Here is a 12,122-nt window from a genome sequence, read left to right as displayed (position 1 = left end):
CATTCAAGGAGCGCTCGGAACGTCCAAAGCTCCAAAGAAAGGGATTGTCACTTAAATGTGACCTCCAACACACACTTTTTTTTTTTGTCTATGTCAGGCGTGGGCAAACTACGGCCCGGGGCCACATGTGGCCCGTTAAATATTTTAATCCGGCCGGCCGGACTTGAAAAAAAATCAAATGAATAAACCTTGTTCATGTTTTATTTTCTAAATACTGTGAATACTTTGTTCATTTTCATTTAAAATTAAATGTATTGAGGTTGCCAAAACTCTTCATCCATCTGCTCCTGGTCCGGCCCCTCTGTCAAGTTTTCAAACTCATTGTGGTCACCAATCAAAAGGTTTGCCCACCTCTGGCCTATGTGGCGTTTCAGGCGACACGACGGAACGTTTCTTCTAACGACAGCCAGCCGTGAAGACGAAGACAACAACCGTGTCGGAATTAAACATGTCGCAACTGCTGTCTGCGCATATTTTGTGGATTACATCATCTAGAAAAAGAAAGAAGCAGAGCGATTATCAGAAAGACAACGTGATGTCTTGCTCCTGCCGGCATGAATTTCATCCTGGGGGGATTAAATGTGAGCTGTGAAAGCTCCAAACTAACGACGGAATCGCCGCGCAACAGAAACCAAAACTTTTATTGTCCGCATCAATCTCAAAGAAAAATTGTCTTGTGGTTCGAATTGAGATGCTCACTGGCGGAATGAGAATTTTAAGATTGTCGTGAGAATGAATCAAAGTATTTTGGAGTCACGGGAAGGTTGGGATGGCAACGCGCGCGTGTGTGTGACATCATACATAAGTGTTAAAAGCACGTTCAGGCAACCACCGTTTCATACACAAATCTGTACATGAGCAAAAGGAAGTCACACAACGGCAACGAATAAAACGGAGTAACAATGAGGACGGTAAGAAGCACAAAAGCCCAAAAAATCAAAATGACTTCTAAGAAGTGAACGTTTCATTCCAAAGAGAGGAAGCGGCAGCCGAAAAAGATCGAACCCCTCTGAGCATTCGCTTCATCCTCGGTAGCTCAAATAGGATCTGGTCCGCAGAACTGAGGCACCGAGCGGGTGGATGAGCTCGGAGAGGTGAGGTGGGGCGAGATCATTTAAAGTGTAGAAAAACAAAAAATGGAAGTGGAAAATGTGCCGGGACGCCGGAGTAGGAGTGAAGAGGCGAGCAGCAGCATTTTGGAGCAACTGGAGACGCTTGATGGAGGATTGACGGACTCCAAAATAAAGGGCATTGCAGTAATCCAGTCGAGATGTGACAAAGGCATGAATTATTCTTTCAAAGTGCTGTTGAGAAACGAGATCATTTACGCGAGCCGGCTGCCTAAGATGAAAAAAAAAAAAGATGGATTTAATAAACGGCACCAATTTGCCTGTCCAATTTAAAATCATTGTCCAAGTTTGAGACTGTTGGCTTTCGATAAAGAGTCAGCAGGACGGGAAGTAAAAGAGCCACTGGGAAGAAACAAGAAATTCAGCGCCATCCCAAAATTGGTCACGATGGCCGAGTGGTCTAAGGCGCCGCGTTCCGGACCCAGTCTCCCCAGGAGGCCTAGGTTCGAATCTCGTGGCTGCCAGGATGGCCGAGTGGTCTAAGGCGCCGCGTTCAGGACCCAGTCTCCCCAGGAGGCCTGGGTTTGAATCTCGAATTTCCCCATTGTGGGACTAATAAAGGCATTATTATTATTATTATTATTATAAATTCAATGTCGGTGGATGGGCCGACGACTTTGAAGGACATCCGACTCAGATGTTTCGACGCATTCTTTTCAGCAGACAGCGGGAGCGTATGTTTTGGCATTCGTAGGACAGCCCAAAAGCGAGCACGCAAGCACCACAACGCATCTCGCCAGTGACAAACGAGGCGCCGTCAGAAGCTGACGGAGCAAAAAGCAAAGACTGGCAAGGAGATATGAGGAACGCGGACGGACGAGGGCCACTTCAAAAAGAAGAGCAGGCAGCGGCGAAGGGGAAGTGAGAAAGTCCTGCTCTCGCTCTCTCGCTCTCTTTGGGCCGAGAGGTCGGCGAAGATGAGGACGGCAGCGGGCGGCAGACGGGGACAGCTTTACGAGGCTTTGCTCCTTCCCACGAGACCTCGTCGCACATCTAAACTCACGCCTGCGAGCGCCGTTACACGAGTGGGATTACAAGTTGGAAAAGGATTCCCGAACGGAACCCAGCTGCAAAAGACGGCCCACTCAGAAAGACGTTTGAAAGCACGTCTCCGTTCTCCCGCTCATTTGCTCCTCGCAAAGCCCTTTTCGGGGGAATCATCCCCCCACATGGCGCCGTGCCTCCTTCCCGACCCAGCGCCTTCTGCCGTCATTTCCTCCCCCCGGGCCGTGACTGACGAGACAAGCGCAGATAACCGCGGTCGTGTCAAGCGGCTGCACGCCGGCGATAAGTCCATCAAACCTTCTTCCTCGTTCGCTCCCGGGCCGCCACAAACGCCTCCGAGGGACGGTTTGCATGTTTACGGCCACGGAAAAAGTTGCTTTCAATAAAATGGCCAGATTGGTTTTGCACGCGGGCGCGACTCTCATTGGCTTCAGATGATCATTTTTAGATTTAATACCGGCGGCCCGGTGGACGACAGTGCCGAGGTCGTGGGTTCGATTCCGGCTCCGGTTTGCATGTTCTCCCCGTGCCTGCATGGGTTTCCTGCGGGTACTCCGGTTTCCTTGCACTTTCCAAAAACATGCACGGCAGGTTGATTGGACGCTCTCAAGGTGAGAGTGTGAGCGCGGATGGTTGTTTGTCTCCGTGTGCCCTGCGATTGGCTGGCAACCCGTTCAGGGTTTTAGCCCCGCCTACTGCACGAAGATAGCTGGGATAGGCGCCAGCACCCCCGCAAACCTCGTGAGGAGAAGCGGAACAGATAATGGATGGATATTAAATACATTTGGCATCCTTTATGAACGTCAACAGTCCAGCAGAATTCCTTCAAATGATTCATCAGCATCAACAAAAAAAATCATATTTTGCCGACAATATTTGGGGCCACTTTAACGACAACTTAACCCTACCAACATCGGGAGTGTCTTTTCGTTTCGACCGTCCATGATTGGAACGAACGGAAATAAACTTCTGGCTCCGAAGGCCACAAAAGTTCATTCGGAAAGTTCGACCGGAAGCGAAAACGTCGAACGAAGCGAACGGTTGCAGAAGTTTTTCGATGTTGAAGCTTTTCCCTCGGCGGCGGGCGAGCACTTCTCCCGATGGGGAAAGCGCTTCCATGCTAAAGTTTACTCCAACATCTGCTCGCAGTCGCTGGCTCCACTAATTGCATGCAGACTCGGCGGGAAGACGTGGAGGGAGCCGGTGTTTTCGTTTTAGTCGCTGAAAGGACTCCGACGGCGTTCAAAAAAAAAAATTATCACCATAAATAAACCTCTGACGCAGCATTTTTCATTTTAACAACAACATGAAAACATTTGGAATGCACTTGTAAAAAGGGTTTTCCGTCAAAAAAAAAAAGAAGCCTTGAGGAGGCTTCCCCTTGACTTTCTCGCCGCAAAGTGAACGAAGACGAGCGGCCGTGCCAACTTGAAAAGTGTCGACCCTGTGCAGAAAACAGCGTCTGGTTCGCCGGGCGGGCTTGCTCACCACTTCCTGCCCGCGTGGGCTGACTGCAAGTGAAAGCGATTGAAGGCAAACTGCGAGTGTGCACGAGAGAGGACAACGCCGGCCCACCTGTCGACGGCAGCCAATAGGAGGGAAGCGTTTATGGTTGGTTGAGGTCAACGTCACGCGACATCGCTGAGCACAATCGGCCCAGCCGGACATTCACCGCGATGTCCATCAACGAGCGCGCACTCGGCTTCGGTGAGAAAAAAAACAAAACGGGCGGCATTTAGCGGGCAGAAAAAAATAAAATAAAAAAACTTTGGCACTTCATGGAAATTCCAAACATCCTTGCCAAGTTGCAACCACAACATGCTGCATGAGGATGTGTGCAATTTTTGCCGCTTGGCTTTTAATCACAGTAAATGTCAACGTAGAAAAAAAAAAGCGGCCGTTGAGATGCATAGCGAGGTTTGCCTGAGTGCACCAGGGGTCGTCAATCCTGTTCCTGGAGGTGCGCTGTCCCGTCTCCGTGCTGCAGCACGTTTGATTGAAATGATCGGACAATCGGCACAGCCCGCAGACGCCGGATGACCATCCTCATCATTTCGATCAGGTGTGTCGCAGCCGCACAGGACCGGTGGACCTCCAGGAACAGGATCGGAGATCGCCGCAATACTGGCAATACTTGGGCGTCACATTTTTTCAATTTAGTTGATGAAATTAAACTCAACACGAAGCCATGATTCATAAAGTCCAAAGCTCAAAAACGATAACAGGACAGCCGGGAAAGGAAGCGGAAGCGAAATCTTTGGATCGTAATCTTTTTGGCCAAATTAAGAATAAACTTTGAATAGGAGCTAATTTTGAAAATGTCGTTAGTGAATAACGAAAGACCCGTGAACGGTAACGGAAAGTTTACAGGAAAGGTTTTTCTCTTTTTTAAAGAAAAGGAACTGATGAGCCTTGTTTCTTCCAAACTAAAAGTTTCCAGATTACCCTCGCTTGTATGTACCAAACTCATTTTTTGGACGGGCCACTGTCGTTATGGTTACCCTCAGACGGTCGTTGTGACTGTTGGAAGGCCACTTTTGAAATCTGAAGCCAGTAAGAAATTTTCAATTCATTTTAAAAAAGGAAGCGTTGGTAACACATAAATGTCAAGATTTCAAATCTCAATGTGGCTAAAAATGAAGACAGCAAGTTTCTAGCCGGGCCACATAGAATGAGGTCGCGGGCCGGATCTGGCCCCGGGGCCCTGAGTTTGACACCGGTGGTGTATACTGTCGATCAGTCCCGACCCATATAGATAACGACAATCTTTACGACGGCAATAAGTGAGCTCGGAGCAGACTTCAGACCGCTTTCCAATAAAGAAGGAATCGAGGACGGCCGACGTGCAGACGCTTTCAGAATAGAAACGGAAAAAAAGGAAAACGTCGACACGTTTCCAGAACTTTGAGTCACAGCGGGAGTTGGCGCCACCTTCGCACGCAAACTCTCGTCTTCATCGAGGCGGTGGCAAAAATCATTCGACTCGATTGCTTTTGTTTCCTGCTCACATAAACGGACACTTCGTCGGAAGTAACAAATGCGTTTAGGAGACACCGAAGTTTGCTCGCAGAGAACAAAAAAGGGCATTCGTTTCAGTCGGTTGAATTTCATTCTTATGGCGGACTCGTGAAGAGACTAAAAAGTCAAGTGTCAGGCGGAACGGAGCGCGTTCGAAGAAGCTAATTGAGCAGACGGCCGCTCGACCAACGCGAGCGGCGGTCGCCACTTTGGTCGAAGCGCCTCTGACAACTCATTGGCATCATTTGCTGAGCATAAAAACAAAGAAATGAAGAAGCCCAGCTCCTTTTGGCCACACCCCTTTTTCAAATCTTTCCTAAATTTGACACAACAAAGAGGAGAGCGCTCGGAATAATTGCACCAAATTTGAAAGGTGCGACTCAACGGTCGAATGTCAGCAAGATGGAGAATTTTTGGCGAGCATTTTTCTTATGCCGACACTTAGTCACATGCAAGAGTCGCAAAAAGAAACTTCTGGTGGCTGGAATATATCCGAGTGAAATGTTGCAACGCCGCGGCCCTCGGCGGAAAGCCCCTGTCCGAATGTTGACTGACATGTCAGACTTTTTATTTCTTCTTTTCATGCGAGCGCTCGCAGCTGCAAACGAGTCGCTCAAAAGGGAACATTTTGTTGGCTCGAGCTGTGATGGTGAGCGCGGATGGTTTGTCTTTGGGTAGCCCGCCATTGGCTGGCGACCAGTCCGGGGTGTGACCCCGCCCACTGCCGGCAGAGAGCCGGGAAGGGCTCCCGCACACTCGTGAGAAGACGTACAGATAATGGATGGATAAATCAATCGAAATGACAAAATAAAAGGCACACATTCCAATGACTACAAGATCAGGGTGAGCGCAAAGTTTTTTGTTTCTTTTTTAAAGTCTTCTAGCCACACCCCCTGACCCCTCATCCCAAAAAATTAAATATATCACATGACCATCAGCGATTTCTGATCCGGGACATCCCTAATAGACAGCAAAGTGGAATTTCCCTCCATGCCAAGAAGAAGAAGTCGTGTTCTGGCCCACTTTTTGTGTAGCGAGCCCCTTCCAGCTCGCCGCGTGTCGCAACATGTCAGAAGATCGACAAAACGCTTGTGGCATGACAGTTGGAAGGTGTGGCACATGCTGACAGTCAACCAAATCCCGCATCTCAACAAAAGGCCGGCTGAAGTCTCCACAATCAACAAAGGCAGGTCAGAGAAGAGACGGTGGGGGGGTTCGTACGAGATTGTCGCCGATGCGGAAAGAGTCCCGACAAGAGCAGACTCATCCCTGAACACGTTGACAAAACATAATTACAGTCGTAAATCTGGAGAGCAGATTTCGCACACGCCGGGAACTTGTGTCCTTCCTGGAAAGGGCAAAATGTCGCCGTTATTCCGGCACCAAATTAAAATCGCTAAGCCAAGAACAACATTCGAGTCGTCTCAGGCATTTGAGGCGAAACGTCCGATAAGACGAGATGACGTCAGACGATTAAGAGGAACCGAAAACGCGTTGTCGGGGACATCCGAGGTGAGCGACCGTCAACACAATGCGGTTCGCAACAAAGCATCACTTTCATACGCAGCCTCGAGACTTTCGATCGCTAAAACTATTTTTTTTTGGGGTGGACTTACATATGTCGGGGGACTCATCGGAGCCATCCGGACAATCCTTCTCGCCGTCACAGCGCCAACCTTTGGAAATGCAGGTCGTCTGGTCCTTACACACAAACTGCTTCGGACTGCACGTCCGAGTTTGCTCGTCGGCTTTGGGAGCTGAGAAGAAAAACAAAACAAGTCGTCACCACAAAATTCGATCCGAAGGAAACTCGCAATGCGAGTGTGGAAAGGGAACGTTTGGAATGCACGAAGCAGCTGAGCGGAGTTCGTTCGTACGTTTGCGCGCCCGCACTCTCGTTCGTATTTTAGACGACTTTAAAAAGTCAGTTTGCAAGTTTTGGAGGGAAAAAAAAGACCGAAAATCAAACTCCCTTCAGCAAAAACTTGTTTTCAACAAATAGCGGCACTTTTTAAAAAGTTGGCCTCGTTTTCTGAGAACTTTGCCGTTCCCTTTCGAACGTTCCGATTTCCTCCACCAAGCTCCTCGCAGAGATCTGAAAAAGTCAGCCACTGTCCACTTGTGCAGCGAGAGTGTCACGTCACGTCACGTCACGTCACGTCACCACGGATTATTCTTGGACAGGTTGCTGGAGCCGATCCCAGCTGACGTCTGCATGTTTTATAGCTCAAGGAAAACAAAAATTGTTTTCTCTTAGTTGTGAGTTGTACTAGACTGACATGAATTCAAATTTCGACAGTCTGTTGTGGTGCGTGTGACTCGAGGTGAAAAAGCAAACAGGCAGCTGACTGCTGATTGGCTGATACCCACTGCACTCGGAACCAATCACATGGTACAGTGGGCGGGACAATCTGCTTCTGCCGGCAGGGCCACCAGCACACCAGAGAGAGAGAGAGAGAGAGAGAGAGAAGTGTGATGCAGCGGGCCAAGATTGGAACATCAAAGCTGTAAGCTGTTGGAGGTAAAAAAAAAAAATAAAATCGTGATGGACAAAAAAAAAACAGGATTTTAAAAATTGGGGATTTGTGATTGCGATGGGTGCACCCGTGGAAAACATTGGTGGACGGTTGTTTTGTGCGACTGTGGGAAGGACAGTGGCAAAGATCTCATTGTGATTCTCAGCAGGCGCGCGCGGAGAACTCTCTCACCCGGGATGACTCGCCTCGGCGACGTGCTCGGCAGGCAGAGAGGTGCGCACGAAACGGGACGGCGATTGAAAGCAGCAAGATGGTCGTCCCTTTTGGGCGGAGCCACCAATGCCGTGCGCAACACAAGAAAAGTGGTCCGGACTGTTGATTGAATGCGTTTCGAGGACGCGGAGGAATGAGAGGGAGGTGAGCTCGCCATGGCCCGAGTCCAGCGGACCGACTCCAGAACTCAAATGAGTCAAAGCATGGAAGGCATTTTCTCGCAATCTTAATTCGAAAGTGACAAGACTGAAGCGTTTGCGCCGCAAGGGTCGAAATAAAACTCTAAATAAAACATTTTGTCACCGCAGTCGGACATTTGAACGGAGGAGAGAACCTTTACGTCTAATTGGACGTTATTGGAGCGACCGACCGGGGATGGGGGCAAGACTGGCGACCGGACCGGAACCCTTCCAAAGCCCGATAAAAGATTCCACGCAGATTGATTTTGTTGATTGAGCCAACAATTCCCTTTTTTCTTCCCAAGTACCGTAAATTGCCAGGATGCTCGCGCCTCGTTCATCTGAAATGTCCAACGGTTTGCGAGCAACAATCGGAAACCAAGGAGACCCGGCAGCAAAGAAATAAGGATTACGCTAAGAAGATTACTCGAATTAAAAGGGTCTTACCAGGAAATGGGGATGAAAAGGTCATTCCTGTACAGTAGGCCGTAAAAACAACCGGCGAATTCAATTTGGACACCTTACGCGAAGGAACGCCACAGTGACATGAAGTTACCTCAAGAACATCGATGGAGTTCTGAATCTGACACACAAATGTCATTTTATGTCAGTAAAATCTTTTTCCCTGAGCCAAATGCAAAAAATAGCAAAAAAAAAATGACGTCATCCATTTACGTGTTCCGTTCTGAGCGCCTCTGCTGCGTCGCTAATGTCGCCGTCATCGCGTTTACTTTCGAGCTACGTATTGAGTAATCAAAACATTTCTGTCCAGAGCTGCTGACTCTCCGCCCGAACGCGTTTCTCGTCAAACTTCTGTGAAAGTCAACTGTTCGGCGAAGCGCTTATTTGGGCTCTTTTCTAATTCTGTATTTCACTTTAGCAATTAGCATGTTTAGCCACGCCTCCTCGTTCGCCTCCTTGGTTAAATGATTACTTGTTAGTGGGGTCGTTTATTCGTCACCAAGGACGAGACGAACCGCATCATGTGCGCGATCTTGCATAAAGTACAAATAAAATTCATACTGCTATGACGCAAGCTAGCTTGGTGGCTAGCATGCAAGTAGCAGCGAAATAAATGATCATTTTTTTAAGCAATATGGCGCTGGTGAGTGTGACCTGCTTTGTAAGCATGGGGCACAAGATTTCTTAAAAAAAAAAAATTTAAAAAAAAATTTTGTGAGATCGCAATTTCGGTCTCAAAACGATAAATCTTTCAGCCCTAATTCCAAATTTGTCATGTTCGGGGTACGCAGGCAATCAAGACACAAGCACACAAAAGGGAAACAATTTCCAGCCTCCTCCGCTGCATTTGAACTCTTGGTCGCACAAACACTCACTTGTAAGGTGGCCTACGCGATAATACCGAGTGATTAATTTGTGTGAACCACCCAGAGCTTTCCTGGTATGTGGTTCTGGCTCAGGCAGGCAGCTTTGGTTGGATTCTGAGTAAACTGCCGGCTGTGCGGCGCGCACATTCTATTTCCTCGTGCAGGGCCAGCAGAGCGCTGCGCTGCGCTGTCCAAACAGTGAATTGCCCGCAAGCGCCGTTGATGGCAAAAAGCATAAAACACGACTGAGTGAGTGAGCAAATGCACAAATGTACACAAAGTCCCGCTCGGGCACTTACGTCCCGACGGGGAGACCTGGGGAGCAAAAGGAAATAGTTTGGAAGCCGTGAGGAAGAAATTCAGGTGGTGTTGATTTGAATGCGTGGCGAAAAATTGTCCAAACAATCTGGAAGGCTGAAAGGAAGCCTGTGGGACGGAACAGGATGAGATGGCGATCCAAGCGTTGGAGGCCTCCAGTCACCAACTCCAGCTGGGACACAACACTGAAACCTCCCCCAATAGGTCGCCCTCAATATGGCCGTCACTGCGCAACAAATTCACCGCGGGGACATTCCGGCACGTTCGAATAGATGTCATGTGTGAAGCAAAAAGTTGATGCGTTACTGTACGGATGAACAGCGTTACAGTTGGAAAGTTTGCGTCCAAGTTGAAAAACAAGCAAAAGAATAAATAAATAAATATCGACATCTGCCTTTTTTTTTTTATATATATAAAACTTTCAAGGCTGATAGATTATAAGCGTACTTTTCTCTCTCTCTGCTGTGCTGGTGGCCCCGCTTGCAGAAGCAGATTGGCCTGCCCACAGCACCATCTGATTGCTTCCTTGTACAGAGGGTAGCAGCCAATCAGCAGTAAGCTGCCTGTTTGCTTTTTCACCACGATCAGTAAAATCGTTTAATAAAGATGCTTATGGACATTTCAATTAAGTCCAGTTTGGGGGTTTTTAGCTTTCAAAATTTTGACACCATTTTACCCCTTTTTTTTTCAACCAATGAATATCGGCTTGAAATATCGGTTATCGGCCTCCGTGACGACTAATAATTGCTATCGGTCCTGAAAAAAATCATATCGGCCTATCACTACTTATGATAGACTTTTCGACTATTCTGGACGTGCGACACAACACAGAAAGCTTTTTAGTCCCCTGAAAAATTCAGCAATCAAATGTTATATTTGTCTCATTTAATTGATGAGGCTCCGAATAATGTCCGGTGGAAAATAATCCTCATCCAGGTTGGCTGCCGGATGAGACGAGTAGTTTATTTTGGGGTTTTTTCTCATCAGGTCTGTTCTGTAAAAGTTTATATTTTGCGGGTGTTTCATGAGATTTCCTCTTCTTTGTGTGTGTCAATACATGGATGAATTATTTAAAAAAAAAAAAAAAAAAACGGCTCTTCTATGCACACTGAATGCATCCGGGGTGGATTTGGGTGGAAAATGAAACGTCAAGTATCGGCTCAAACGTCATTTTTGGGCTGAGAGCATAAAATCGGTGTGGCGATGAATTTGCGTCACATGACTATCGTGAAACAAGCATCTTGTCCTTCTCCTCTTTTGAGGAAATTAATTCTTCTAAGCATCAACGCCATGTCATGAGAAGCCCCCCCCCCAAGGTCAAAATGTAAAAGCGGCGTAGCTGCCCTCACTTGAGCCGTCGCAAAGCGAAACTATTTGCATTCGACGGACCAACATGAGGAGAACGAGGGCAGATGGAAGTTGTTATTCCTGAATTTTTCTGCCGCATTAATAATTCAGAAGGAGCGCAGTCAAGGCCTTTGGGATGTATTATGGAATATGAAAGTCAAGTTACAGAATATTAATATGTGGAGCAGCTGACGACCAACGGGGAAAATTATTCAACGTTGCCACGGCCGACAGAGGCGTTCACAATTCCTTTCGGACAGCGGCCATCACTTCCGCTTCACCGAAGCTGAACATGAGCCAAACGTCGTAATGAACGTCAAAAAAAAAAAAAAAAATTCTTGGATGTCGTCGTCATGTTTTCTTCACTTTTGATGTCGCGTTGGGTAAAAACGTTTCCGATGAGCCTTTGCAGAAAATACTTCCGAGGAAAATGGAGTTACAGCGTTGCCTTGAGATACAAGTTGAGTTGGTTCTTTGATCACATTCCTAACTCCAAACACTCGGACTTCAAATCATCTTCCCTCGTGAAAAACGATCCAAACTTTTGTGAAGTCGCGCGTTCACAACCTATGGAAATGTTACGACTCTTTTCCAGCCTCACCACACGAAAAAAAGAAGACTAGCAATCCAGGAATTAAAAATATTTTTATGACTGTTATTCAATGAACATTCTGCTTCCGCTTCAGCACGCATCTGGACCGACTGACGGTTTCGGGTCGTCGCTAGCGCAGTAATACGAGTTGTTCTTTGCAGAGGACAAAGAAAACGTGCCTGTGAGTATCGCATGTGACCCATCGACATGTGCTGCTCCATTATTTGTGTTCAAATATCAGCGGACTGGATTACAACAACGCGGCGTTGAGACTTTTCCTGCATTTCACATGGTGGGTTAGCATGAGCGAGCTGGTGGACTTGAAGGAAAAGTGACGTGGTTGTTCTAAACGTGCCATTTTCTTTGTTTTATGTTTCATGTGCTAGAACAATTCAAACTGGAACGGCAATAAAATGCTTTGGAGAACAATTCTTCACGATTGCAAAGCGAACGTC

At 47.5% G+C, this 12,122-nt stretch overlaps 1 protein-coding gene across 2 annotated transcripts in view; it reads right to left on the bottom strand.

The window, feature by feature from the left end:
• The window catches only part of LOC148339325 (low-density lipoprotein receptor-related protein 1-like), a 75,777-nt gene that overhangs the window by 59,916 nt on the left and 3,739 nt on the right, over positions 1–12,122 (bottom strand). For both annotated transcript variants that reach the window (XM_088289984.1, XM_088289985.1), the window contains exon 2: positions 6,770–6,910. In XM_088289984.1, the coding sequence (XP_088146110.1) occupies positions 6,770–6,910 (141 nt within the window). The remainder of the gene's footprint in view (positions 1–6,769; positions 6,911–12,122) is intronic.

Source organism: Idiotropiscis lumnitzeri, chromosome 3 (genome assembly GCF_059441095.1).
Source record: "Idiotropiscis lumnitzeri isolate Australia: NSW breed Sydney's pygmy pipehorse chromosome 3, RoL_Ilum_1.0, whole genome shotgun sequence".
Taxonomy (NCBI): Eukaryota; Metazoa; Chordata; class Actinopteri; order Syngnathiformes; family Syngnathidae; genus Idiotropiscis; species Idiotropiscis lumnitzeri.
The sequence above is the reverse complement of the archived record's forward strand: the minus strand, read 5'-3'. Positions and strand labels throughout refer to the sequence as shown.